This window comes from Durio zibethinus, chromosome 25, assembly GCF_047325235.1.
Source record: "Durio zibethinus cultivar Kanyao isolate XHJ-2024 chromosome 25, ASM4732523v1, whole genome shotgun sequence".
Taxonomy (NCBI): domain Eukaryota; kingdom Viridiplantae; phylum Streptophyta; class Magnoliopsida; order Malvales; family Malvaceae; genus Durio; species Durio zibethinus.
The window spans coordinates 14,330,813-14,358,070 of record NC_143186.1 but is presented as its reverse complement, the minus strand read 5'-3'; the positions used below and the strand labels follow the sequence as shown (position 1 = coordinate 14,358,070).

The following is a 27,258-nucleotide window of genomic DNA, read 5'->3' as shown; positions in this document are numbered from 1 at the left end:
AAATTAAAAAATTATTACATGTTTCATATTTTAATTATTTTTTATTTTTTTATTATATTGTAAGCTCAAGTTTATATATCATTTTATTAATTTTATCCGTAAAAATTTATAGTTTTTCCTAAATTTACACCGTTACGAGTTAGCCACACACACAAAAAAAAATTATATTTAAAGATATTTTTACCCTCTAATAGAAAAAAAATGGAAAATATAGTATTGAGTTTAATTTTCCATATAGTATTGGTTTAACCTGAATTTAAACCATTGTTTCATTATCTTGAATTATTTTAGGTGCAAAGGTGTTTTTATTTTAATTAAAAATGAAAAAAAAAATCTTACTAACTTTTATTGACAAAGAAAACAACACACGGATTTATGACCGACAAAGCAATCGGTTGAGCTATTACTTCTAAAAATAGACTAGAAGCAATTATTATTTGCCTTAATCTAGCATTCAAGTTTCCACAGCTTGAAAATTGAATCTGTTTCCCAACCCCCAATGTGTCACAATCTAAAGCATATAAAAATCCAGAAGAATTGAAAAACATGAACCAGCAAACTCAAAGCTACCAACCACTGATGTTGATCATTGTCTAGTTTGGGAATTTGATGCTAGACCTTTTTTGAAGCATAGAAATTAGAAGGAAATAAAAATTCTCTTTTGCATGTGGGGGGGCAAAAAAAAAAATGAAAATCACTTTCATTCATGATTTCTTTTTTTTTTCTCTTACTCAAGATTAGGAAAAATTTAATCCTGATCACTGAGATTGAGTCCAACACTTTATCAATATATCACATGACTGTTGGTCCAATTTCATTCATGACGGCAAACTTCCAACTGGAGTCAAATTGAAAATCTTAGCCTGCTACCTAAACTTGATCCTAACAACTGGTGGTTACATGGAGTTTCTTTTTTTTAGATGCTTAAGTTTCAAGATAAAGCTTCAAATACATAGAAAACTGTAACCAACAATGAGCTAAAAAAGCAATACAACAATTTTTTTTCCATCCTCCTGGACTCAATGAAGACACAAGCTGCAGTGAAGATCCAATCATTGTTTCCTGTCTTATTGGCTTCCCTTCTCGTTTTAGGAACGGCACAACTAGTTTTTGATTGCTTGAAGAGTAGGAAAAGCTATGTTTTTCAGTTATATGGCAAGCCAGGGAAGCAAAGGAAATCAGTTTTTGTTTTACCAGAAGATCGGATGGATGAAAGTTGCAATCTGTTTGAAGGGCGATGGGTTTGGGACAATGTGTCGTATCCCCTTTATAAAGAAAATAGCTGCCCTTACTTGGTTAAGCAGACTACTTGTCTGAAAAATGGCAGGCCTGATTCTTTCTACCAAAACTGGAGGTGGCAGCCTCATGCATGCAAACTACCCAGGTATATGTTCTTGAAACTACAAGCCTTCAATTCTATCTTTATCGACTATCTAAACTTCTACTTAAGCAGTAATGTTACTAAGGTTCAGGAAGCACTTGAAATATTCTGTGACCTTCCAGGTTTGATCCGCTGAAGCTATTGGACATTTTGAGAAACAAAAGATTGATGTTTATAGGAGATTCGGTTCAAAGAGCCCAATTTGAATCAATGGTCTGTTTGGTACAATCTGTTATTCCCAAAGGAAAGAAATCCTTTGAAAGAATTCCTCCCAGGAAGATCTTTAAAGCTAAGGTATTCAACCTGCTTCTCCACTGAGATTTTGAATTGTGTTTTCCTGTGATAAACTTCGTTGGGTCATTCCTGATTTCCTTCTTCTGGATTTGAATTCAGGAGTACAATGCATCGATCGAGTACTATTGGGCTCCTTTCATTGTGGAATCGAATTCAGATCATGCAACAAATCATACTGTACTAAAACGTCTGGTGAACCTTGACTCTATATCTAAACACGGCAAGAGTTGGGAAGGAGTGGATGTGTTGGTATTTGAGAGCTATGTTTGGTGGATGTACAAGCCTCAGATTAATGCTACGTAAGTACTTGGTATACCTACAGACTAGTTCCTGTTCTTTTCTGTCAGTCATTTCATTAGACTTGCACTTCAACCATGGCATTGTCTTAGATTTCTCATTTCTTTGTCTTAAGCTATCATGGAATTTCAACCAATACAGCGCAGAATGAACCAGAGACATCGCTGTAGTTGTAGCACAAAATCCTAAACTCACTTGAAAGGATTTTGCATTTGATTTTCAAACTTAGTTTTTTTTTTCTGCAGAAGTTGAGAAATTTTGGAATCTGAAAGAAGGTAATAGTTTCTTTTTCTGGTTATTGCTTTCAGCTATGGATCCGTGGACAATGTTCAAGAATATAATGTCACCAAAGCTTACAGAATTGCATTGGAGACTTGGGCAAATTGGCTAGAATCCAACATTAATCCTCATCTGCAAAAGGTCTTCTTCATGAGTATGTCCCCAACACACTTATGGTGAGTTTCACTCATTATTTGACAAGTACCATGATAGCAAACTGCCTGCTTTTACATTACATCTGAGCTAAAGGCTTTAACTGGCAAAACCAAGTCTTTGTTTTCCATTTTTGTTTAACTCCTTTCATTTAATTTCTTCCCTGTTTTTAAACCACTGACAGTTCATTTCTTGGTTAGGAGAACTTTAATCTTAATTGAAAATAAAGAAAAAAAAAAACCTAAAACTTAGATGAATTAGTTCATGTAACCACCTTTAATAGGTGGCATTGATAGGTTTATGGTTCAAATCTTAACACCGGAACTCTCTTCCCCTATCTCTAAGATATGGCCTTCTTTGTAAAACTTAATTGAATTAGTTTATACAATCACCTTTTATAGGTAGCATGGGCAAGTTTAAAGTTCAAATCTTAACACTCGCAATCCTTAATCCTTTCTCCTCTCCTTAAGATGCAGCCTCTTCTATACCAAAAAGAACTCTTAAACTTATTGTAAATTTTCCTTTTGCAGGAGTTGGGAATGGAAGCCAGGCAGCAATGAAAACTGCTTCAACGAGTCTTACCCGATCCAAGGTTCATACTGGGGCACAGGATCTAACCTAGCTATCATGAAGATAATTCATGATATTTTAAGAGACCTTAAAATCAATGTCACATTTTTGAACATCACCCAATTATCAGAATACAGGAAAGATGCTCATACAACAGTTTTTGGCGAAAGAAGGGGCAAACTCTTGACAAAGGAACAGAGAGCTGCCCCAAAGAATTTTGCTGATTGCATTCATTGGTGTTTACCTGGAGTACCTGATACATGGAATGAGATTTTGTTTGCATATTTGTTGCAGAGTTATCAAAATTTTTTGTAACCTCAACAAATACTATTGCCTCTCAAAAATTTGAGAGGTACATCAAAATAATGATACAAAAAATAGTGATTGGAAGCTTAATAGTGAAGAAAAAATGGCTCCTGCCACTGTATGTATAAGAAAAATAGATAGAACTAGATAAATATACCATTGAAAGTTGAAATGTTGTGCCACTTATGGCAGACTATTTGATTTACAAGACAGATTGATTAACCGTGCTTTTATTGGAAATACCTTTACAGAAGGTGGAACTTTGAACATGATTATTTACAGTGCAACTCATTCTTATGGCACAAGCAAAAGGCTTGAGAATGAATCCGGTCAGAAGCCATCCAACCTAGTTTCTTTATTTACTTAGAGGAGTTCCCACTCAGAATCACATACAAGTTCTGTTTGCAGATTTTTGCACTCCAAGGTTGTGGTAGAGGAAGATGGCCGTAGAGTTTGTAAATGATCCTGGTTTGACCCCATATCTGCATCTCCAAACCAAATAGCTAGCTGCTCATACTCCTTTGTCAGCCTCTTTTTTGAAGTTAAAGCATCCTGGACCCTTTTCTATTGAAAGAGAATAACAAAGTAGCAGGCAAATCAAATTAGCTAAGTTTATTTAGAAAGTAAAAGAAGCTATTAGATAAGGCATAGGACATCCTAATTAGGTCCCATTTATCTAAAGCATCAACATAAAAGTAACTTAAAGTTCATTTTCATTAATATAATATCATACGCGTCAAGCAGATAGTTGGAACTCCACATACCAAGTATTCCTCATTTCTAAATTTCTAACTTCCCTTCAATCATGGAATCTCAACAGACGTAGTCTTAACTTCTAAATTCTTCCATTTCAGAATCCTCGAGAATATAATCAATTTTTGTTTTTTTAATCTAAATGCACCATTAATAATTGCTAATTATTCCCACAAAATCGAAAAAAAAGTCAATTGTGTTGGATCCTTTAGAAAAACTAATGAGAAGAAAATGAATAAAGTAACTATGAGTATCAAATTGTAAGGATTTCAAATACTTAGCAAATAAGTTATGTTTATGTTCAGAGACACTCATAATATCAACTCTCCGTTTTCATATGTACAATTTTCTCATCAACAACTTATTCACCAAGTATGATTTGATACTGATTAAACAGAAAATTCATATGGAGAACTGCTATCATATTTTGTCATGTTGAAAAGTAATAAGTCCAATGCATGTAACTATGAGTGTGAGTGCGTGTGTGTGTGTGTCAGAGTCAGAGAAAGAAACCTTGTATGATCTGTGTTTTCTCATTATACGAGAGACAGCATAAAGTGCAGTACTATCAACAATGACACAGCTATCTTCAAGCTTCACCTCATCACACAATTCAATGGTCTCCATGGAAGAAACACAGATATCATCGGTGGAATCATCTATAGGTCCTGTTCATGGTTTTTAAAATTAGAGAAGGTAAAGAATTAGAAAACCTTCCCCGGTCAACAGTTCTTTCATTCCAATGAGAATATCAAAAGCCACTGTAAAACAGAACTTTTTATGCTACGGTGCAAACCAAGTCCTCCAAAAATGCACAACATCAAGGAAATCATTCATCATTGGTAAAAACTAGTGACTTCATACTTTAGAAATACACAAACACACATACATTGATTATTTTGAAAGTCATTATGATCACATTACTGAATCATCTAACCCTATAAATATATTACCCACATATTTTTTCCAGAAACTTTCTTTTTGAAGTTATATTATTTAATTACTGGACATAGAATGGCCTTGTACTGCAATTGGCAGAAAAATAAACAACTAGAAATGTGCATTGCCACTGATGTAAAGCAAGCTAGGTTTCTGAAGGTTTGACATTTGAAGTACAAAATTATTATCATTATTACTATGTCATGCAAGGTTGAAATTGTAGAGTTTGCATCATCATTATCATCATTATTGATATCATAATTACAACCACTGCAATTGAATTTGACATTAATAAAGGTGAGGATAGAGAAACACACTTAACAAGAGGGAAGAGAAGAAAGCTATCAAATTATGCATTTTGCTTACGTACCAATATCAGAAGAGGATAAAGCCTGAAGTTGAGCAGATTCACCACCAAAGTAAACATTTTTTATTCCTGATATTGCAGTCAGAGACTCTGTGCCATTAACAGTTCTGGAGGCATCATTTTCTGCCAAATCAAAAGTGAGATGAAAACCAACTGTACAAGGAAACAAAATAGATGCTCATTACATAAGAGCAGGATACTAACCAAGTAATTCCAATGATAAGTCACTGTTAGATGACATAGATACTGCCCCCGTCAACTTCTTCTCATTGGATAGAAGTGGGGTCAACATGGAAGATGAATGCACATTGTGAGAAACCAACTCAGCCACATGAACAGAGTCATGATAAAGAAATGCTTTTGCAGATGAATTCTCAGGCAAATAAAATTCGTTAAATATTGAACCACAAGAAGAATCAACTCCAATCTCTGCCATATTTTCCTCACAACATATGACTGAAGAAGTCATTTTTGACGAAGTAATACCACCTGAGGCGTCTGGGACACACTCAGAATCATCTGTAAAGTCATTCTTAACTGTTTCTGAATTTTGGTTGCCATGAACTAAAGTTGCAGGAGAAACATCAGTGCAAACCACACGTGGACTTTTATCATTACAATCAACAAACTCAGGGACCAATGAAGCTCTGAAGGATTCTTCCTCACAAGGAGAGATCAAGTCTGAAACATCTGATGCAGATGGCCTTCTCACATCATGAACTGAAGTTACTGGAGAAACCTCCGCTTCAACCCAAAACCTTTCTTTATCATTATAATCAATGAACTCATTCAACAATGAAGATCCACAGGATTCCTTCACAACAGGAGAGATAAACTCTGACACCTCAGATGCTGAAGGCTTTTCCATTGTGGCATTTTCCTCTATGTTCACTTCAGGTTTTGTATCTTTCAAAACATCAGCAACTTGTTCTGAAGTTAAGTGTTCTTTCCCCAAAAGGGAATCCACAGAATTAGAGTTATTTGGTTGGTCTACAAGGCAAAGCTCACCAAAAGCACAATCAAGCTGTTTTTTGACCTCATCAACTGCAATGTTATTAACTGTTCCCTCCTTTTCAGGGGATTGAAACTCCATGTCATGAAATGACTTCGTAAGAGAAACTTCACCTACAAACCTGCATGAATTTTTATTATTACAATCAATGAATTCATTTGCCAATGAATCTCCAAAGGATTCTTCCTCGCTAGGAGAGATCAACTCTAGTACATCAGACCCAGATGTTTTTTCCATTATGGTATTTTCTTCTATGTTTACATCAGAGCTTGTATTTTTCAAAACATCATTGACTTGTCCTGACATTATGTCTGACTTTGCTCCATTAAGGGCATCACCAGAAGTTGGAGTACTAAGTAGATTTGAAAGGCAAAGTTCATTAGAAGCATGATCAAGCTGTTTTTCAATGGGATCAACTGCAACAGGCTCGACATGTGATAGCTTACCAACAGTGTCTATGTGATCTTCCTCAATAGCAGCCTTTGGTTTAACATAGGTATCAATTGTGGCACTTCTTTTTAAAGCAACTCCTAGACCTTCATGTTTTAAAGGAGGCAGTATTTCATGTATGACATCAGAATAAAATCTCTTCACGCTTTTACCCACACTTTGTGCCTGGTTTTCAACATATTTGACAGTGTCCTGCAGATAAAGCCATTTACAAGATTATGAAAGAATTTCAAGCCAAGCATACATATTCTTGAGTGCATAAAACACTACTGATTGCATAATATCATTCAGCCAAGTGATACCGCAGCATGGATGATAAAGATGGGAGGGGGAAGGCAGTGGGGGGAAGCGAGAAAGCAGTTCCCTCATACTCGGATTAAACTATTAATACCTGGTTCACAATATTATCCACCTCATGGCACAACGTTTCAAACTTCTGGTAAATGCCCCCCACCCAGCCGATACTGTTAAATTTAAAATCCATTTCTGAGTATCAGACTGTCAAAGCCAATTTCACGCATACATCTGTTCTTTTAACAGGTATATGGCATTATTCCTGCCCCGGGATCATTAATTTAGCCTGAAAAGATTACAAATTGTACTGAACACTCAGAGAACTTGATGAGCTTCAAAGGATGTAAGCTACAATAGACTAAATGTCAAATAGAAAGTGCAAACAGAATGTGAAAATAGATTTAACCAAAATGTCTTCCCAACTACCATGACAGCAATCAAAGTACCGTTAATTCATCATACATTATAAACAGAGTGATGGAAAAATACATTTTAATTACTCACTCCACAAATTAACAGCTCATAGTACTTGAAATCACAATACCCTACATGGCCAACCATCTCAAGAAAACAAGTTTCAAGAAATCTAAAAATTTTTACTTCCCAAAAGCTGATTTCACAAACTTAGCTACCCAAAAGTATCATCACTCTACAAACAACAACACAGAGAAAACTGTTTCCCATTCTTGCCTTCAAAAATTCCATTAAAGGAGTATTTGCCTTTCTATTATTTCCCAAGGAAAAGGGAAAGACAATGTTTATCACTTTTTCACAACCATACATACATAAAAAAATGAAGACATGCATGCATCACGCATATACAAAGAGAGTGCGAAAATCATCCGAAAATTGTATCTTTACAAAATCATCAGATTTTTTTTATAAATAAAATTCGATTTTACATAAAAATATACGTATAAAAATAGATACTTTACATAGGAAGAGAACCCAATTTCATGAAAAGCAACGATTTTTATATGAAATTTTACTCGTGAAAATTCCAAAGACTGAGGAATATAATAAAAACCCAGATAGGGAAAAAGCAGGTAGAGAAGGTGCGGTGGCTCACCAGTGGCCGGAGCAGGTTGTGTACGGGGGATGCCGTTGGTTTTTGATCAACAGAGTTTGGAGAGAGACAGAGACAGAGGAAGAGAGAGAAGGCGTTTATATGAGGGCAAATCGTAGGGGTTTTAGTAGTAATTTACTTTAAATGGGCAAAACGCACCGTTTTTTCTCCTCTTTTATATTTTTAAAATTTTATTTTATTCTAATACGACTAATTAGAATTAAGAATTCACATGTTAATATATAAAATAAAATCTACTATCTAATATAATAAATGTATAAACATCAAAGTTTTAAAAAAAATATTCAATGTGAATGACTTATATTATTGATATATGGACGAATAATTTTAAAATATGATTATATGCCTTTTAATAAATGTAATAATGTATTTGTATTTATTCGAGACAATGTTATTAATTAAAAATAATTATTTTTATTAAATTAAATATATTTATTTTCTTTTAAATATCTAATATTTGTATTTTATATGAATAAATTACAATTAATTTAATGAATAATAATACAAATAAAATATAAAGCTAATTAATTATGAATATATTTTTAATATTAAGACAAGTAATAAAAATTTTCATATGACTTAAAAATGTATACTTAAAACATATTATGCATTTTGAAAACTTAAATGTGATTTGTGTATTTATTTATATATATAAAATTAATCCATACATTTCATACAAACCGCAATTTAATTAATAATAACAAACAATTAATTAGAAAAAGTTAAAAAAATCTATAAATATAACCAATTTGAGACAGTTTTAATCTCCCAAACTGGCTCCTTTTTCTTCGTTGAACATAACTTGTCTTGGTTAACCTACAATTTCTTTGATAATGTTTTGAAACTAAAAAATAATGCATATTTAGAAAAGATTTTTGCAATTACTCAAAAATAATTATGCATTGTCTTCCTTGCCAAGTTGTCAAGTTGATTAAGGAATTGAGAGGATAATTAAAGAGTAACCAACAAGTTTACCATTCATTTGTTGGTAATATCACTATCATCACCGTTTGTGTGTATATATACATAAAAAAATTAAGACAAGTTGCTTCTTGATAATCCCATTCCCTTTCAAATTCCTATACGATGGCCAATCACTCTTTTAACTTGGTGCTTTACATTTTCAATACATGTCAAGTCTCTATCCATTTTGTCCAAAATTCTCCATAGTGAGGAAAATAAAAATATAAACGTAAGAAATTTGTTGGAATCATTGGAAATTGTCAAATATGACACTTTTTTCTCCTCATTCCTAGAAAGTTCAAATCAAGGGGGGAAATTTGACAAAGAAATCGTTTGATTTTTAATCCACATATACACAAACAAGAATGTCAAGGAATTTTCATGACAAATTTCTTGGGGTTAGGATACAATTGCATGTTCATTGCACCAATCAACCACCATGTCAGACATTTATCTCGAGAAAATTACAAGCAGGCTCATGGTTAGCCAGCAATATCTAATCTTGATTTTGTCATATGAGCAGGCTCATGGAGGGCTAATGATCGATATTTTCTCGGACTGAATCAGTGGAGATCCTCACTCCACTCCATCTTGCTTCATTTGAGTGCTGTGAATACGCATCCTCCTTCCATGATTCCATCTTTATCTTTGTGGTTGATTTTTATATCCTCAGTGAGTCATAGATCCACATCAAACGGCCCAAAGATGGGAAGCAAAGAAGGGGGGAAAAAAGAAAACACCAACGCCATTAGCATAGAATCAGAGCATCAATTCCACCCAAGACCATAAAAAGATGTCAGGTATACAACTTTCCTACCCAACAATAAAAGAAGAGAGAGAAAGAGGAGAAACATGCTCCTAGTTCCTCGAAAGAAAAAGAAAAAAAAAAAAAAAAAATATATATATATATATATATATATATTCTTGAAAGCAACCTAGATAGACAAATGCAAGTCCAAATAGGAATGACAATGAAACTAGTTAAATATTTGTGTCTTTAACCAGGACCTCTTGAGTAGTCAGTTTAAAATCTTGGGACCAAATAGCCTTATTTTTCATCTACTTATGAAACCAAGCAAGACACTCCCAATTTCCAAAAGCTAAATTTAACATCTCAGAAAAGACATTTAAGGTCAACAATGAATCGTGGTAAAAAGCAAAAAGCTTTCAACAACTTGTGCAATTCAGTCCGCAAATCGCATTTGAGGTATAATTTGGCAAGCACAAATCAAAATTATGATAAAAAGGTTTCTACAAAACCACTAAAAATCATTCACATCATTTGCATCAGAGCCTCCTTTTAGAGGAACATGATGAGAGAATTGGATAGGCGCAGATGTCAAAATCAGCTACCAAGCATATAACACATAGAAATTCTTTTCAAAAACACATTATATCCATTCCAATAGGATACTGACCACGGTTTCAGCAAGTAGATTAAAATTTTTCATGATGTACAGAAACCTAGTTAATAGATGCAAACAGCTGCCACCAGAAAAGACAAAAGGAAAGTAAAAGCTAGCCTTTCAACCAGTCTCCTATAGAACCTATCAAAATGTCTAACTTCAATACATACAGATCACAAAGTCCATCACACCACTGTGCACAAAAAAAGCGTCTCCAACAAAGACAGCCACCAAAGACAGTTGCAGCACCTGGGGGAAAAGAGACTCATTTTATGTTGCAAATGAATTGGTAAAGCCACAGCAAGAGCTCATTTATAAATCCAACAAAACCCAGCTTAGGCCACACAGATGACAATACAAGGAGACTGTCAATTATGTACATCAACACTCAACAACTAGCAGCACCACATCAAGAAGCAACCAACAAAATCACTGGCACACTTAATGAAATACTAGCTGCTCCAATATCATTAGATTCTTCACTGAAACAAGAACCCAATCAAAAAATCCATGTCATGAGGGCAACCTACCAATTTTATACAGATCCAGGCAGCCAGAAATACATCCACTTGAACAAAGGAACATTAAGTATCAGAAGAAGACTAGCAAAACTCTAGCCCCTAAGTAATAAAAAGATGGCACAAAAATCTTCAAGACATCTTTCGGTGGCAACTTTAACACATAATTGAAAAGTGAATGTTGTAACAAGAATGCAATAAATTACATTAGAAAAGGATCTTACTTAACTGAAGTGTTAAAACTCATTTATGTAACAAGAAAGTAAAATTTTTCTGGTGCAGTTTCTCAACACCCCATTAATTTATATATCAAAATAAAGAACTACATATAATTTCAATAAAAATAAGCTGCAGGTTTGTTTATAGTCTATATACCATCAGAGTACATAATAGAAAATCCAACATGAATAGCATTATCTACCAACATAGAAATAAACTTCCAAGTAGAGGAGATGCATAACAAATATAGTTACTAGCAAAATAGGCAAAAATATTATGTCACTACTTATACTATTAGAAAACTATACTAATGACTAAAATGCCCCACTGGGACAAAGGTTCCTAATAAAACATAGAAAAACTAATCTAGATCACAAGTTTGAAAACCAGCACTCAGAAATAAACATCTTAAAGATGCAGATCAAAGAGAAGTGGCTGTAAGAGCCCAGCTAATACATTCATCAAGCCAGAGAGTATATATAGTCTGCATTCACGCAATCACCAGAACCACAAAAAGCATCTGCGCCCAACAAGCTGTCATAAACCTGAATCAAACACCCATTGACAACTCAATTCATCATTCCACACCATCAAGCAAAACAAATGTCAACACTAATTGGAAGGCAATGTATTAAAGCAAAACTAGTGAAACAAAAACAACCAACCACTGCACTTACTTGAATGGGATAAGCTCAGACGTTCTCACTTGTCAAACAAACAAATAGAATAAACAGAAATGGAAAGCAACTGTAACAACTGTACACAATCAACTATAAAGAGATAAGCAAACAGCAAAGCAAACTATCACGCAATACAACTGGAAAAATTCATAATAACTCCACAGTGATGGAAAACTTTTCCTAAAAGAGAGTTTGAGACACCGAATAAAGCAAAGCTAGATTTCATTTGAAATCAAAGAGGATAATATTCCCTCAGATTAGTTAACAATGGAAATCAACACCGTTTACACATGCCAGGCTACCAAAAGCAAGTCAAAAAAAGATGAATGTCAAAGTTATAATCTACTATGCAAAAATAACATGTTTATGCCAAGTTGAATTGGAAATAATGGCCAAATAGGTATCAATAAAATCAAATCAACGAAGATGGTTACAATATGTACCCAAAAAACTAGTTTGCATACAGACGATTACTAACATTTCAATTTCAAAAAGTTTTCAAGAATGATTGTTCTTCTAAACACAAGTTCAGGCCAACAACTAGTAAAACCCACAACCTACTTAATACAGTTCTTTATACATGATTAAACATAAGAACATAATATGCCTTAAACACCATAACTCAAAAGGCAAATAAAGTATTTCTCTATGGGGTACAGCACAAAGAAGGAACCCTTGCTGCCATACAGAAATAAGCAAAGCTAGATTTTAGCACAGCAACTATGTGGGTTAAAAGAAATAAAGATGTGAGAAAAAAATAGACGGAAGAAAAACGAAGTTCTGTAACTGTGGGAGTGGGTAGTTTCTCTCAATTGCATGTGTTAAAAATTTTAAAACAAAATTAATTAAAAATATGTAAATCCTCATTTATAGGTATAATAAATGACATTTATATCCTTAATTTTATATATTTTCTTAATTAGAGAATTCATTAATACTAACAGTATAGATACCAACCATCAGCCACACATAAATAAGGTCAAGTAATGTATACATATATTAAAAAATATGGGCATATAATTGAAGATATAAAGCTAATGCCCAACAGTGAAGAACCATTTGAAAACACAATAAAATGTGGCAACATATAGTATCTTTGACAAAAAGCAACAGCAAAATACTACACGCAGACATCTACAACTATATAACACACAAGTAACACAACTCAGAACAAACAAAGCAGGAAAAGAACCAAAAGGTTTCAATTTTCAAGTAATCACACACGGGGAACAAATATCCACAATAAAGCACGAGCATTCACAAACACAGACATTATCTCATTCTAACTAATCACCAGAAAGTCAAAATCAAAACGCATAACACCTCATGAAGCATAAAAGAGTTTACAAAAAGGCAATGAAGGAGAACTACCTCAGTAGAAAGATGGTCCATTGGGATACATTCCACCAGGTGGAACCCTTGGCAAATTGGATGTCCCAGCTCCTTGATGATGTTGACCAGGGAGAGCAACAGACGAAGACAAGCTATAATGGGCACTCTCCGGATACCCACCAGACGGCAACCCTACAGAACTCGGTGGCAATCTATACAATGAAGACCCTCCACCAGCACCACTCAACCCACCATAGCCAGTCGAACCCGGTCCACCATACCCACCATACGGTCCAGCAAGTCCAGAAACATAACCACTACCAGCACCCCCTCCACTCCCACTCAAAGTACCCACCCCAACTCCGGATGAATTCAAGTGATGAGGATGACCCATTGGACCCGGCGGCCCTTGCAGCCCACCCGAAAACCCACCATAACCACCCATACCACCTGGTCCACCAGGACCACAATATCCTCCTCCATGTCCTCCCATCCCCATCTCTGCATTTCCCGGAGCCCCACCTCCACTTTGCATCATCCCATCTTGTCCTGGCTTCCCTTTTTTTCCTTCAATAGCGAACTTACAATTCATTTGTCTCCCATCAATGTTCTTCACCGGTTCCACCAACGCCGCCTCAGCCCCTTCAGCCGTCTTATAAACAAAAAGAGCAAATCCCCTTGATTTCCCCGTCTGCTTATCGAACCCCAACGGACCCTCTTCTATTTCCCCATACTGAGCAAAATGACCCAATAACTTATCCGCCGGCATATCATACGGCACATTGGCTACATAAATCTTCCTCATATGAATATCCACCAGGTTAGTATTCGCCCCCGAATTCCCAGCCGCCGCCAGCTGTGTCACCGTGACTCTCCCGTCGATTTTCTTGCTGGGTTCTTTGAGAGCAAGCAAAGCACCATCGACGTGCTTGAAAGTAACAAACCCGTACCCTTTAGATTTCCCAGTAGCCTTATCGAGGATAACGACCGCTTCTTCGAGTTCCCCATAGAGGGAAAAAAGTGAATGAAGGCCATCGGTGGTTGTGTCCGAACCCAACCCACGGATGAAGAGCTTCCGTTGAGATGGGTCTTGATCCGCAATAGATTGGACGGCGGAAAGGACGTCCTCATGGCAAGAAACGGCGTCTTGGAGGATATCAAGGAGTTGATCGACGGTGAATCGCTCGATTAGTTTGCGGCCGTCTTGTGGCGTAAGGTTGGTGATTGGGTCAGGTTCCGATACGGATGAAACGATGCCGTTATCATCCGGCTTACGTTTCTTTGTTGGATCGAAGGATTGCATCTTTGGGGTTCTTAACGTAAAACCCTAACCGTAACAAATTCTAGTGAGAGAGAGAGAGAGACGACTTTCGACTTGAGGTTGAAGAAAATACAAAGCTGTTTCTTTTATAGCGGGTTTATGGTGTTTGTGTTTGATAGTTTGGGTCGAAACTTATACGCCAATTTCGTTTTGGGCCGTAAGTCACACAATTTTTTTGCATATCAATTGTCTATTGGATTTTGGGCTTACCGTCCATTCTTGGGCTGCCGCTTGAAAGTGGTAGTAACTTCATCATGGCCTTTTTTCGACAATTCTTTTATAAGTTTTGAGATTTAATCCTTTAATCTCTTACAAGATCATACTGGCTTTCCATTACCAGTGTTCAGCTTTTGATAATTTTAAATAGGTGAAATGATTTATTCAGAATTTAATGTTAATCCACATCATACGTTTTTTAATTAAAGTTTTTTTTATTTTTTATATATTTGTTAAATTAATTAGATTAGATTGATTCATTTTAAAAGTAGAGATGGTAGTGGATGGTAAGTAAATAGCTATTCGTCATTATTCAATTAGTTTATGTTGGATTCGGATCATTATAAATGGATAATCAACAAATTTGGATATGATATTTATTATCCAAAGTGGATACGAATAATATCCTCTAGATATTCAAAATCCAAATCTGTTTCAATTTTAATGAATAGTAATGGATATCTGAATTCGTATTTAAAGCTGACATCCATTTATATATGTAAAATATATAAAATTTTATGTATGTAGAAGATTTTGGCTATTAAAAAATAACTTTTATTTATTATTAATTAAGAGTGAATTTGAATTTGAATTTTAAATTAAATTATTATTTATTTTATATTTTGACGAAATTTTTATATAAATGAATATTTTAACGGGTAATGCTTATTTAAATATATTCAGATTTGGATAATAATATTAAACTTAAACAATTATTTAATTGGATTCGAATATTATTCACGTACAAATATCTTAAAAATAGCAGATATCTGCTTTGTTTTCATTCTTATATGAAAAGATATTATTGTAGTGAAGGCTTGAAGAATATATTATGTAGACCTAAGGTTTGTTTGGATGGATGGTAAAATTGAATTTGGTGAGATTAATAATAACGATGATAGTAAATTGATTATTGTAAAGGTAACATTGGTTACTGTAGCAATGAAATTAAAATCAATGAAGAGATATATATTTGAATGCAAAAACAAGATAACAGTAAAGTGAATTATAATGAGAAGATAAAATAAATATTAAAGATATTAAATTAAAATTTATGTATAATAAAATTTTAAATTATTTGAAATTTATGAAATTAATAAATTATTAAAATTATTAATGTCATAACGGTTTTGGGTCCTCCCGACGAATTTGGAAACGAAAATAAAAAAATAACGGAATCGTCATCAATATTTTTTGGTTAGGTGCAATTGGTCACCTATTAAAACATATCCTTTTAATGAAATCTTAAAATTAATTAAAATTTATTAAAAGGATAATTTTAGGGTCTGCGTAACAGTCTGAGTTCGGGAGTCGGTTATGTGTAAGGAAGGATTAACACCCCCACAGCGCTCATTTAAAAAATGGTACCAATTAACTACATGTTATCTTTTGATTTTGATAGAAAACAGTCTTAATTTCGGTGTTTATAAAGTAATTTCTTTGATTTCTTTTTGTTTATTGCATTTTTTGGTTTTTCCTTTAATTTTATTTCATATTTATTATTCAAGTTTAATTCGAGAAAAATAAATTTGAACATTTTTATTGAAATAATTCTTAAATTGTTCCAATACGTTGATAATATTAGAAGAACTTTTTCTCACTTAGAAATTTTTTAGGCATCGCTTTTCGAAATATCTTAAAATCTCATCATCGGAGGTCTGAATTTACTTTTTGTAAAAATTATGTCATGCATGCAATGCAAATAATGACATGTAGATGCACACATCTTATTTTTTATTTTAAAAAATTTATTAATTTTTATTACTATTTTCATTTAAACAAATGAAGAAAAGAGGAATTTTTATTATATTGAAGATTTTTTATAAATATTTCAATACACTAGTAATATTTAAAAAATATCTTTTCACCTAAAGAGTTCTTAAAGCATCTATACCTGGAATATTTTTAGAATCCCATCATTGGATAAATTTTTCTTTTTTTTTCATTTTTTTGCTTATTCTTATTTATTAGTTAATTTTTATTTATTATTTTATAAGAAAAAAAGAAATTTTTTTTATAAATACTCCAATACACTGATAGTATTTAAAAAAAATCTTCTCACCTAGAGATTTCATATGTATCACTACTTGGAGTACCTTTGAATTTCATCGTCGGATAAAAAAATTTTTTTTCTTATTTTTTATTATTTTATAAGAGTTATTTTAAAAATAACAAAATTATCACAAATTTTTGTTGTATATTTCATTATTTATTTTTATTTGTTAATATTACAAAACAACAAAAATTTATTCTAGCAAATTTAAATATTTTAACACGCATAAATATTAATAACAAAATTTAAAATAACAAAAATAATATTTTTAAAAAAATCAAAAAGATCAAAAAATAATTTTTTTACCTGAACCGAACTAGTCAACGATCCGGTCAACACGAAGTCTGGTCTGGTTCGACGGCTCAATTTGGTCTGGGTGATTCAGCAGTTTAGCGAAGTCTGGGTAATTCGACGGTTCAGCGCGATCTGGTTCAGTCTAGTCTGGTTTATCTGGACCGATCAAGGTCAAGGGTGAGTCGGGTTATTGGGTTGATTTTACGGACCTCGGGTCAAGTCATTTTGGCACTTATTAAAACGGCGTTGTTTTGGCCTTTAACAGTTTCTATAAAAGCTTAAAATTTTTTTTTTCAGCTCATTTCTTCCTCTCCCTTCAAAATTTTTTTTCTCTCTTCCTCTTTCTTTTTTTTTTAGACTGGTTTAAGGCCGGTGACCATCCGCAATGACGACGATCATGTTCCTCGTCACCGGTGAACTCCGACCACCGTCGTCGGTGTTGAAAAATTTTTAAATCCCTCAAAAAACTCTTTACAACATCCTAAGTCCAGATTTGAGCTCAGTTCTATGAAAAAAGGCTCCCAATCATGCAGATCTGGCCTGAAAAGATTCAATCAAATTTTTTTTTAATTCTGACCACTTTTTTTTTCAGGTGATCTCAATGCTGGATTCCCCGTTCGAAGGGACTAAGTTGATTGTTTTGTATATTTTTTATTGTTTTTCTAGCAAAAAGCTTTTTTTTTTTTGCAGTGTATCCTTTTTGATAGAACATTTTTTTTTATTCTGAAAATTTTTTTGGCAGTTCTTTTTTTTTCTATCTTTCCCTTTTTTTTTTTGGTTTCGTTAGGAGCTCTATTTATAGAGCTCTGATCGTGCCCTATGCTTGAATGAGTGATAATTGACTAGCATTATATTAGCTATCTATTCAAGATATTTTACCACCTTCAAAAATCCAGCATCAAATTGCTTCTTCACTTCCTCTTTAATTTTCAGTAGCATCTCCGGCTTCATACGCATTAGCTTTTGTTACATCGGTTTGCATTTTGGTTTTAAAGGCAACTTGTGTTTTATAATATTAGTACTGAGGCTTGGCATATCCTGGTAAGACCACGTGACTACATCCACATATTCTCAGAGCAGCTCTTCTAGCTTTTGCCTTTCACTTGGTAAAAAGGATGTACCAACTTTGATCTCGCTTTTGTTTTCACTGTCTCCCAAATTCACTAATTTAGTAATTTTCTAGTGGGGTTCAATTAGCTTATCTTTATGTTCTATTAATTTTAACAAATCAAAAGGCAGTGTGTAGTTATCTGAATCTTCTTAATTATCAAGTTCATCAATATGAATTAAGTTTTTGAAATCAAATTCGAGATTATTGCCATGATTATCTTTATGTTTATTATTTGAGACCCTGTAAATGGTAAGATGAAGAGAATATTAGCATACAAAAATGAAATGGTAGGAAAATGATGGAAAGAGAAAATGAAAAGCAAAATAAAGATGAAAACAATAGAAGAAATGTGGATGTATCTTTTAAGTCTTTTATTAAAACGACAAACATAAAGACACCACAAAAGATCACCTAATGCTCATAAAAGCAATTAGGGATTTAAAGTTTCATAATACATTACTTTTCAGAAGTTTTAAAGATAACAGATAGCTCTACGACTCTTCAATTATTTAGCTCAAATTTGAAAGACAATGGTGCATGAACAGCTCTTCATCTCGTCTTTTCTTTTCTTCATCATCCACCATTTGAATGGTCAACTCAGAAAACTCTTCCACAAATCTTGCATTTAGGGCTTTAGGCAAATTTGGGTAAATATATCCTCCCGAATGAAAAGAATCATAGAGGTATAGAATAATTATAGGCCATCATTTTAGCCATCATTTTATTTTTTTCTCATTCACCTTTTTTATTATATCCCCTCTTATTGGCTTATATCCTAACCCGAATCTGTCTTTCTTGTCATATACTGCTGGTGGCTCTATAATTCATTATAGGTTATTTTCTAGTCCAGTTTCAGGTTACCATCCCATTTTAGTGAACTACTTAACGACCATTTTAATAGTCGTAGACAGATGCGGTGAATATAATTTAGATCTTTCAGTCATATAGGTTACATTAGTAATCTCGAAAGATCTATAAGAACATTTTAGTGCTTCATTTACTGATTTCATATAAGAAGTATTTACTGGTTGAGTTACCAGTAAATCTTCTTCTTCTATCACACATGTTAATTTTTTAACACTAATGAATTTAATTTTTTGATGCAATGAAGATGAAACAGCACCCGCCATATGAATCCATGACCTACCCAATAAGCAATTGTATGAGAGAAAGATATCCATAACTTGAAATTTCACGTTGAAAGTGTACAGACCAATTTTTAATGGTATTTTTATGTCTCCCAGCACCTCTCTTCGAGTTTCATCGAAGGCTCAAACTATCATATGATTAGGCTTTATATAAGATCCATCAATAAGGAGTTTTGCCAAAGTATTCATAGACATAACATTGATGGATGAGCCATTATCGATTAAAACCTTAACCATTATATGACTCTTACACTTTACAGTAATGTGAAGAGCCTTGGTACTTCATCGACCTTCAGGAGAAATCTTTTCATCACTAAAAGAGATATAGTTTGAAATTGTCAGATTACCAATAAGTTATTTTATGTACTCAATGGATACATTATGAGACACATATGCTTGATTAAGCACTTTCAGTAGAGCATTACGGTGTGACTTTGAGCTTAACAGTAATGATAATAGCGAAATTCTAGCTGACATTTTGTTAAGCTATTCTACCATACTATACTCATTATGTTTTATTAACTTTAAAAATTCACAAGCTTCACTCTCAGAGATCGACTTCTAATATTTTTTTTTTGAGACTGCAACAAGATTATTTTGACTTCCCTCTTTTTCTACCATCTTTGTTTTCTTTTTCTGACTTTCTCTAAAGCTTTTAGAGTATAATACCTTTCACTTCGAGTTATACCTCTTACGCCCATTATGTTCGTAATATCTGAATTGACTACGATATCATAATCGTACTTTCATGATATTGCTTTGTCATTCTGGTATGAAAAAGGGCCAAAAACTTTGATTATCACTATTGGTCGAGAGATGGGTTTTTCTGGCCTCAATTTTGACTTTTCCTCATAATAAATTATTATTGGTCTACACATAAACTTATTCTTTAAATCAATGGTAGACATTTTAGCTTTCATCAACTATTCTCTTTCTTTATAAAACTCTATCCGACCTATAACCATCAACTTCTGCACCTCTTTAAAAATTTGTGACAACTCTCGATAGAATGTCTCAAAGTATCTTTGTGATAATTATAGCTCTCGGTTGAGTTAATCGCTTCAAAGTAATTTTGAGGTTCTATTGGCATCAACAAATTAGCTTTAATCACGACTTCAAACACCTTAGCCATTAGAGTTTTGACTTTTTCTATCTTTTTCTTCACATAGCTTGCATGCCCATCAATTGAAATATTTATTGATGGTTTGATATGGTTCGGTAGAGGGTTCTTATTAACATTTGGAGTTTTTCATTGGCTGGTTTCAAAATTTAACACCCCTTCATTGATTAATCCTTACACTTTGTGCTTAAGGATAGTATAGTTCTTAGTAGAATGGCCTGAGTTTCCATAATGATAATCGTAATATGCATTAGGGTCATACCATTTGAGAAGCAGATGTTTTAAAGGCTCAACAATAACAAGGGCTAGTAAATATTTTTCGATAAATTAAGGGTACAGATTCGTGTATGTCATGGGTATGAGATCGAAAGTAGTTTTATTTTGGGTAATTTTTAGGGCTCTTGGACCATTACTAGGTCTTCATTCTAGCCTGATAAGTGCAGCAGGATGGTTGTAAGAATATGTGGATGTCTGAAAAGATGGCTGAAACTGAGATAGATAAGCTGGTTGTGGTAATGGTTGGTATGGCTAATATGGATGAATAATGGATGTGATATTATTTATGAGAGGGTAATAGGTATGATAGACTGACGTAGGGTAGGGCGTGAAACCTCTGAACTGTTGCCCTACATAGTTCACTGTTTGAACTTCATTCTCTTTTTTTTTAGAACTCTATATTTCTTTACTCTATTCATCTTTCATGCATCGAGCTTGCCATTCTTAATGGTATTTTCGATAATCTCACTCGATATCACCATATCTGTAAAGTTTTTGGTTACATTGCCTATCAATCTCTTATAGTACAATACTTTTAGAGTATTCATAAATAAGACAGTTGTTTCTTTTTAGGTGAGAGAAAGTTGAACTTATGCAGTCACATCTCTTCATCTTTGTATATATTCTTTAAAACTCTTAGTTGTTTGATTTTTCATACCTTGTAAAGATAGACGATATGAAGCTAAATCTCTGATATGCTAATATTGTGTAAGAAATGCCCTTGTGAGCTCTTTCCAAGAATGAATATGAGTCCTGTCTAGTTGAACATACTATCTAGCTGTAGATCTCGTAAGATTATTTTAAAATACGTGTACTAATAACTTCTCATCACGAACATGTGCTATCATTTTACGATAATACATGGTGATATAAGTCATTGAACATTTTGTGTCATCATATTTTTTAAATTCATGGACCTTAAATATTGGTGGAATGATCACATCTGGGACTAAACAAAGGTCACTGCATCTATGGAGCCATAAAAATTCATTTTTTCTGTGGCCCTAAGCTTTTCTTCTAATAACTTCATCTTCTCCCAGGTATTAATATCTTTCACTTTTTCAGGTATCTTTATCCTTAACTTTTCTCTCTCATTGGGATCATCCAAATCAGAAACTAAGATTGACTCAAGTGGTTTTTTCATCATAACGAGATCAACAAAATTTTGAAATTATCTTGAAGCAGGTGTAGATGTCATTCTTGGATAAGGATTGAGATATCCATTAGGAGTAAAAATTTATACTCTAGTTCATTGAGAAAGTTAGGTCGGTTGTGGCTCAAACCCTAGAAGGTAAACAAGATCTACCATATTTGGCGATTGCTCTTGAAAGTTAGGATTTTTTTCCACTATTTTTCCTTTGTCAAGTTTTTTGAGCATATCCATTATTGTATTGAGATCTCTTCTTAGTTCTTTTTAAACTTTGTTGATTCTTTCAAATCGACTATGAAAATGATGTACATGATGCATGAACATAAGTGGGAGATATTTGCTCTTAAACAAATTTTAACACTAAAAATTTTATTGATTCCATACAACTTTTATTACATGAAATTTACCATTGTAAAATTATATCCATAGAAGCATTTGACTTGTTCATAATGGTCTTTTGCTTCGTCTAGAAAGTTCACAAGGCGCTGTCTATATTTTCTTATGGGATTGACTTCTCTTCTTAACGTTTTTACCTTTTCAACCATCTCTCATGCTTTTCTTTATTACCTTGCAAACTTGATCAGTCAGGTGCTCTATGTATTGTTGCCTCCCTAAGTTTTTTACTTTCTATCTCATACGAGCATCCCTTTCTAAATCACATGTGAAAATCCAATATTTTTTTCTTCTATGCCACTCATCTATTATTGCTTAAATATGGCTCTTGTGGTCTTGTAGTTGCATCTCTAACCCTTGGATCACCTAATGAAGTGATTCTTTTTCATTCAGTACTCTAAAATATTTTCTTTTCTCTTTTGCAAGCATGACTTTCAACCTTTCCTTTTCTTTTTGGCATTTCACCAATCTTGTTGAAGCTGTAGAGTATAACCCCTTCTAATTTTGGTATTTTTGAAAAATTCTGGTGGCCTCCTCTTACTTTTCTTGAGTTTTGCCCTTTCATTAGTTCATTTCCTCTCGAAGCTCATCCATTTCATATTACCGACTAAGGTAAGACTTAGTAACTTTTTCAATTTTGAATTGGACTCGTAACCTCTTATTTTTCTGGTGTAGATATTTCAAATCACTATTGGCCACATCCTATTTTTTTATGACTTTTTCTAATCTGCTCCTCTGTATCTCTGTTTCATATTTCAATTGTCCTACTTTCTCGTGAAGTCTCAAATTTTCTCTTTTTATTTCTTCTTTTTCAGTTTTTAATTTTTTTCTTGACAAGCTTGACTTTTGATAATTGTACTTTTGTTGAAAGATTAGCCGATTGATATAAGCTATCATCAGGAGGGAGTATTACGTCTCTAAGTCCCTTTACCTTTCAAATTTGATAATCAGAGGTGATTTTATTGATGAGAGGCCCTAACCTCATTTTTCATGTTCTCTTCTATGCTTGGATCAACTACTCTGAGGTTTTTGATGGATTCGATTCCCTATAAATGAATTCTACTTAGACCAGGCCATGAGTGGTAAGAATAAACTACTTTGCATCAAACTGCCTAAGCACCATTAATGAAGCATAACTTACAATGCCCCATGGCCTTAACAACAATATTTTTGGCTCATTTTCTCTATGATACAGTAAGGGTACTCAAGGCATTCAAGGCGCTATCCATTCAATATCATCCTCGATAAGCCTTTGTAAGAATAAAACCCACTATTTCTTGGTCTTTAGTGTCAGCCATCGACTTTTACAGAACTTTTCAATTGGTGTCTTATTTCAAAGATACGGCTTTGAAAATGTACTTTTCTCGTACTTGAAATGACTTATAACCTATACATATAATAGTGATACACATCTTATGAACCGTCTTTTTTCATTCCATTGATAAAAACTCAATAATCTGAGGGTTTCAGCTAGGACTGCCAGAGCGAGATTAATTGCTTAGGTTTCAATTTGCTCAAAAAAGTCTACCACAGTTATCTCAATGTAACTCAAAATCTTCAAAAAAATTATCATGCCATACAATGCTCGAGCAAACACTGCCATACCTTGATCATCATTTAAATGCTCTTGAATGAAGTTTCGAAGAAAGTCCCAACGAACGTCAAGATGTTCACCTTTAGGCTTCGCAAAGGAGTCAATGGCTTCTACTTTAACCCCCATAAGCTTGGTCAACTTTTTACGATAACTTGATTTTAGCTTTCGGGTAAATACTTTATCTAGACATTGTAGTTTTATTCTAAGAAAAATCGAATACTCTTCAATAGTTAACACCAAATTTTTTTTATTAAAAATAAAGCATTTATAGGATGGATCCCAAAATTGTATAGCTGTCTTAACCAGCTATTCATTGATCATTATTGAGATAAGGGATGCAATCTGCCTGTACTTCTTACAAAAGTTTTTTTTCTTTCTTTATTTAACTGACCCCAGATAGCAGTTAAGTTTTCTAAATCATTCTATGTGAGATCCAAATGCACCTTCTCAGGTAACTTAGACACATAGCCGATAGGCAAGCAATCTCCATTCTTTTATTGGGTTTTTTTCGACCAAACATATACTTCATTATATGGCTCACATGGGACACTGATTGAGGATGAGCAAATCTGTAGTTTTATGGGATCTATGAAAACTTCTTAGGAGAAATATGTCTTAAAGTAAATATCTCGATACAAAACTGTATGATATGATTAATGCAAAGAAAAATGAAACAAAATTGAGTTAGTGTGAGGATACGACTTGAGAAAAACATTTTTTTTTAGTTTTGAGATTTTTTGTTTTGTTTTATTTTATATTACACATAACTTTTATTCTTAGGTATTTCTTACAAAAAGATGGATGAGACTATACCTAAGGCTGGTTTTCTTAGCTTATTACATGCTAAGTTTGGATTGACACGTGTGTAAAGGTTCTCAAATTGTTTCTCATTGTCATTTACGCTGGACTAGTGATGCACCCCAATCCTCACCCATTACAGGCTACGAACGAAAATGGTTTAATTTGAGTGAAAGTATTTCATTTGCCATTGCAGAGGTTATCACCTCACGAGGGTATAGGTACTCTACTTTCTTTATAAAAGACGGAGTCCGGGCATAGAGCTCATGCATGAAATGGATTATGTCATTATGTGTGCAAGTATATCCTAATTTATTGAGAGTAATATATACAAAAAAATAAAGCATAAGAGGCATAGTAAAAGAAACGTAAGGGAAATTTTTTCTTTTTGCTTTCGATTTGTTTTTTTTTTTCTTGACCTTTTTATTGAAAGTGAAAAATAAAAAACTAAGAGACCAATTAGAACTGTTTAAATCAAAATTTAAGGATAACACGTAGTTAATTTTGGCTTGACTCTCGAAAACAAATGGCTTCCCTAGTGGAGTCGTTAAGCTATCGTAACGACTTTGTGTCCACCTGATGAATTTGGAAACGAAAATAAAAAAATAACGGAGTTACCATCAATCTTTTTTGGCTATGTGCGATTGGCCACCTATTAAAACATATCATTTTAATGAAATCTTAAAATTAATTAAAATTTATTAAATGAATAATTTTAAGGTCTGTGCAACAGTCTGAGTTCGAAAGTAGGTTACGTATGGGGAAGGATTAGCACCCCCACAGCACCCATTTAAAAAATGGTATTAATTAACTACATGTTATCCTTTGATTTTGATAAAAAACAGTTTTAATTTCGATGTTTATAAAGTAATTTCCTTGATTTCTTTTTGTTTATTGCATTTTTTAGCTTTTCCTTTAATTTTATTCATATTTATTATTCAAGTTTAATTCGAGAAAAATAAATTTGAACCTTTTTATTGAAATAATTCTTAAAATATTTCAGTTCGTTGGTAACATTAGAAGAACTTTTTCTCACCTAAAAATTTTTTAGGCATCGCTTCTTGAAATACCTTAAAATCTTATCCTCGGAGGTCTGAATTTACTTTTCGTAAAAATTATGTCATATATGCAATGAAAATAATGACATGTTGATACATACATCTTATTTTTTATTTTAAAAAATTAATTAATTTTTATTAATATTTTTGTTAAAAAAATGAAAAAAAAGAGGAATTTTTATTATATTCAAGATTTTTTATAAATATTCCAATACACTGGTAATATTTAAAAAATATCTTCTCACCTAAGGAGTTCTTAAAGTATCTCTACTCGAAATACTTATAGAATCCCATCATTGGATAACTTTTCCTTTTCGTTTCATTTTTTTACTTATTTTTAAATTATTAGTTAATTTTTATTTATTATTTTATAAGAAAAAAAGAAAATTTTTATTGTATTAAAATTTTTTTTATAAATACTCAAATACACTAGTAGTATTTAAAAAAAATCTTCTCGCCTAGAGATTTCGTAGGTATCACTACTTGTAGTACCTTTGAATCTCATCATCAGATAAATTTTTTTTTCTTATTTTTTCTTATTTTATAAGAGTTATTTTAAAAATAATAAAATTATCACAAATTTTTACTATATATTTCATTATTTATTTTTATTTGTTAATATTACAAAACAACAAAATTTTATTCTAGCAACTTTAAATATTTTAACATGCATAAATATTAATAACAAAATTTAAAATAACAAAAATAATATTTTTAAAAAAAATCAAAAAATTAAAAAAAAATTTTTTTACCTGAACCGAACAGTCAACGGTCTGATCAATGCGGGGTTCGATCTGGTCTGGCAGCTTGGTTCGATCTGGGTGATTCAACGATTTAGTGCATTCGGTTCGGTTTGGGTGATTCGACAATTCAATGCGATCTGGTTCGGTTTGGTCCGATTTATTTGGACCAGTAAGGGTCAAAGGGTGAGTCGAGTTATTGGGTCGATTTTCACGGACCCCTGGTTGAGTCGACGGATCTTGGGTGCTTAAAACGACATCATTTTGGCATTTATTGAAACGATATCGTTTTGGCCTTTGGCAGTTTCTATAAAAGCTTGAAAATTTTTTTCAGCTCATTTCTTCCTTTCCCTTAAAAAAAATTTTCTCTCATCCTTTTTTTTTTCAAACAGTTTGGGGCTGGTGACAATCTGCCCTGCTTTTTATCCCCGGCGAACTTCGACCACCATCATTGATGCTGAAAATTTTTTAAATTTCCCAAAAAATTCCTTACGACCTCCTAAGTCTAGATCTAAGCTCAGTTCTACGAAAAAGGGCTTATAATTGCACAGATCTGGCCTGAAAGATTCGATCAATTTTTTTTATTCTGACCCATTTTTTTACTGATTTTGCTTTCTTTTTTATAGGTGATCTCGGTGCTGGGTTCTCTGTTCCAGGGAATTGAGTTGACTTGTTTTATATTTTTT

General features: G+C 33.1%; 2 protein-coding genes and 1 pseudogene across 6 annotated transcripts; 1 reads left to right on the top strand and 2 right to left on the bottom strand.

Moving 5' to 3' along the window:
* The first annotated feature begins 906 nt into the window (after positions 1-906).
* TBL31 (trichome birefringence-like protein (DUF828)) lies at positions 907-3,461 on the top strand. The gene is made up of 5 exons (XM_022861475.2): positions 907-1,384; positions 1,504-1,675; positions 1,775-1,974; positions 2,281-2,427; positions 2,935-3,461. The coding sequence occupies exons 1-5, from the start codon at positions 1,023-1,025 to the stop codon at positions 3,287-3,289; spliced, it is 1,236 nt and encodes a 411-aa protein (XP_022717210.1). The 5' UTR covers positions 907-1,022; the 3' UTR covers positions 3,290-3,461.
* Positions 3,404-8,232, bottom strand: LOC111275880 (uncharacterized). Of its 2 annotated transcripts, XM_022861474.2 has the most exons (6): positions 8,165-8,232; positions 7,193-7,381; positions 5,544-6,993; positions 5,343-5,462; positions 4,547-4,701; positions 3,404-3,844 (listed from the first exon to the last, which is right to left on the bottom strand). In XM_022861474.2, exons 2-6 carry the CDS (start codon positions 7,283-7,285, stop codon positions 3,644-3,646), a joined length of 2,019 nt encoding a protein of 672 aa, XP_022717209.1. In that variant the 5' UTR covers positions 7,286-7,381; positions 8,165-8,232; the 3' UTR covers positions 3,404-3,643. The 2 variants fall into 2 exon arrangements, with proteins under 2 accessions (XP_022717209.1, XP_089610911.1); XM_089754785.1 differs by lacking the exon at positions 4,547-4,701 and having other exon boundaries at positions 3,653-3,844.
* LOC111275882 (UBP1-associated protein 2C pseudogene) lies at positions 6,855-14,705 on the bottom strand (annotated as a pseudogene). 3 transcript variants are annotated; one of them, XR_016333822.1, is made up of 2 exons: positions 13,340-14,705; positions 6,855-6,993 (listed from the first exon to the last, which is right to left on the bottom strand). The product of XR_016333822.1 is annotated as a UBP1-associated protein 2C pseudogene, transcript variant X3 (transcript). The 3 variants fall into 3 exon arrangements; XR_016333821.1 differs by lacking the exon at positions 6,855-6,993 and adding an exon at positions 10,520-10,800; XR_016333820.1 differs by lacking the exon at positions 6,855-6,993 and adding an exon at positions 11,402-11,833 and having other exon boundaries at positions 13,340-14,704.
* Positions 14,706-27,258: the final 12,553 nt, after the last annotated feature.

What these genes read in the sequence shown, in the direction of transcription:
- TBL31 (XM_022861475.2), top strand. Translation starts at nt 1,023, where the DNA reads ATGAAGACACAAGCTGCAGTGAAGATCCAATCATTGTTTCCTGTCTTA. An exon ending in CATGCATGCAAACTACCCAG is followed by an intron (nt 1,385 to 1,503) that starts GTATATGTTCTT and finishes GTGACCTTCCAG; the next exon opens with GTTTGATCCGCTGAAGCTAT. An exon ending in GGAAGATCTTTAAAGCTAAG is followed by an intron (nt 1,676 to 1,774) that starts GTATTCAACCTG and finishes ATTTGAATTCAG; the next exon opens with GAGTACAATGCATCGATCGA.
- LOC111275880 (XM_022861474.2), bottom strand. Translation starts at nt 7,285, where the DNA reads ATGGATTTTAAATTTAACAGTATCGGCTGGGTGGGGGGCATTTACCAG. An exon ending in TGGATAATATTGTGAACCAG is followed by an intron (nt 6,994 to 7,192) that starts GTATTAATAGTT and finishes CTTTATCTGCAG; the next exon opens with GACACTGTCAAATATGTTGA. An exon ending in GAAAACACAGATCATACAAG is followed by an intron (nt 3,845 to 4,546) that starts GTTTCTTTCTCT and finishes CTCTTTCAATAG; the next exon opens with AAAAGGGTCCAGGATGCTTT.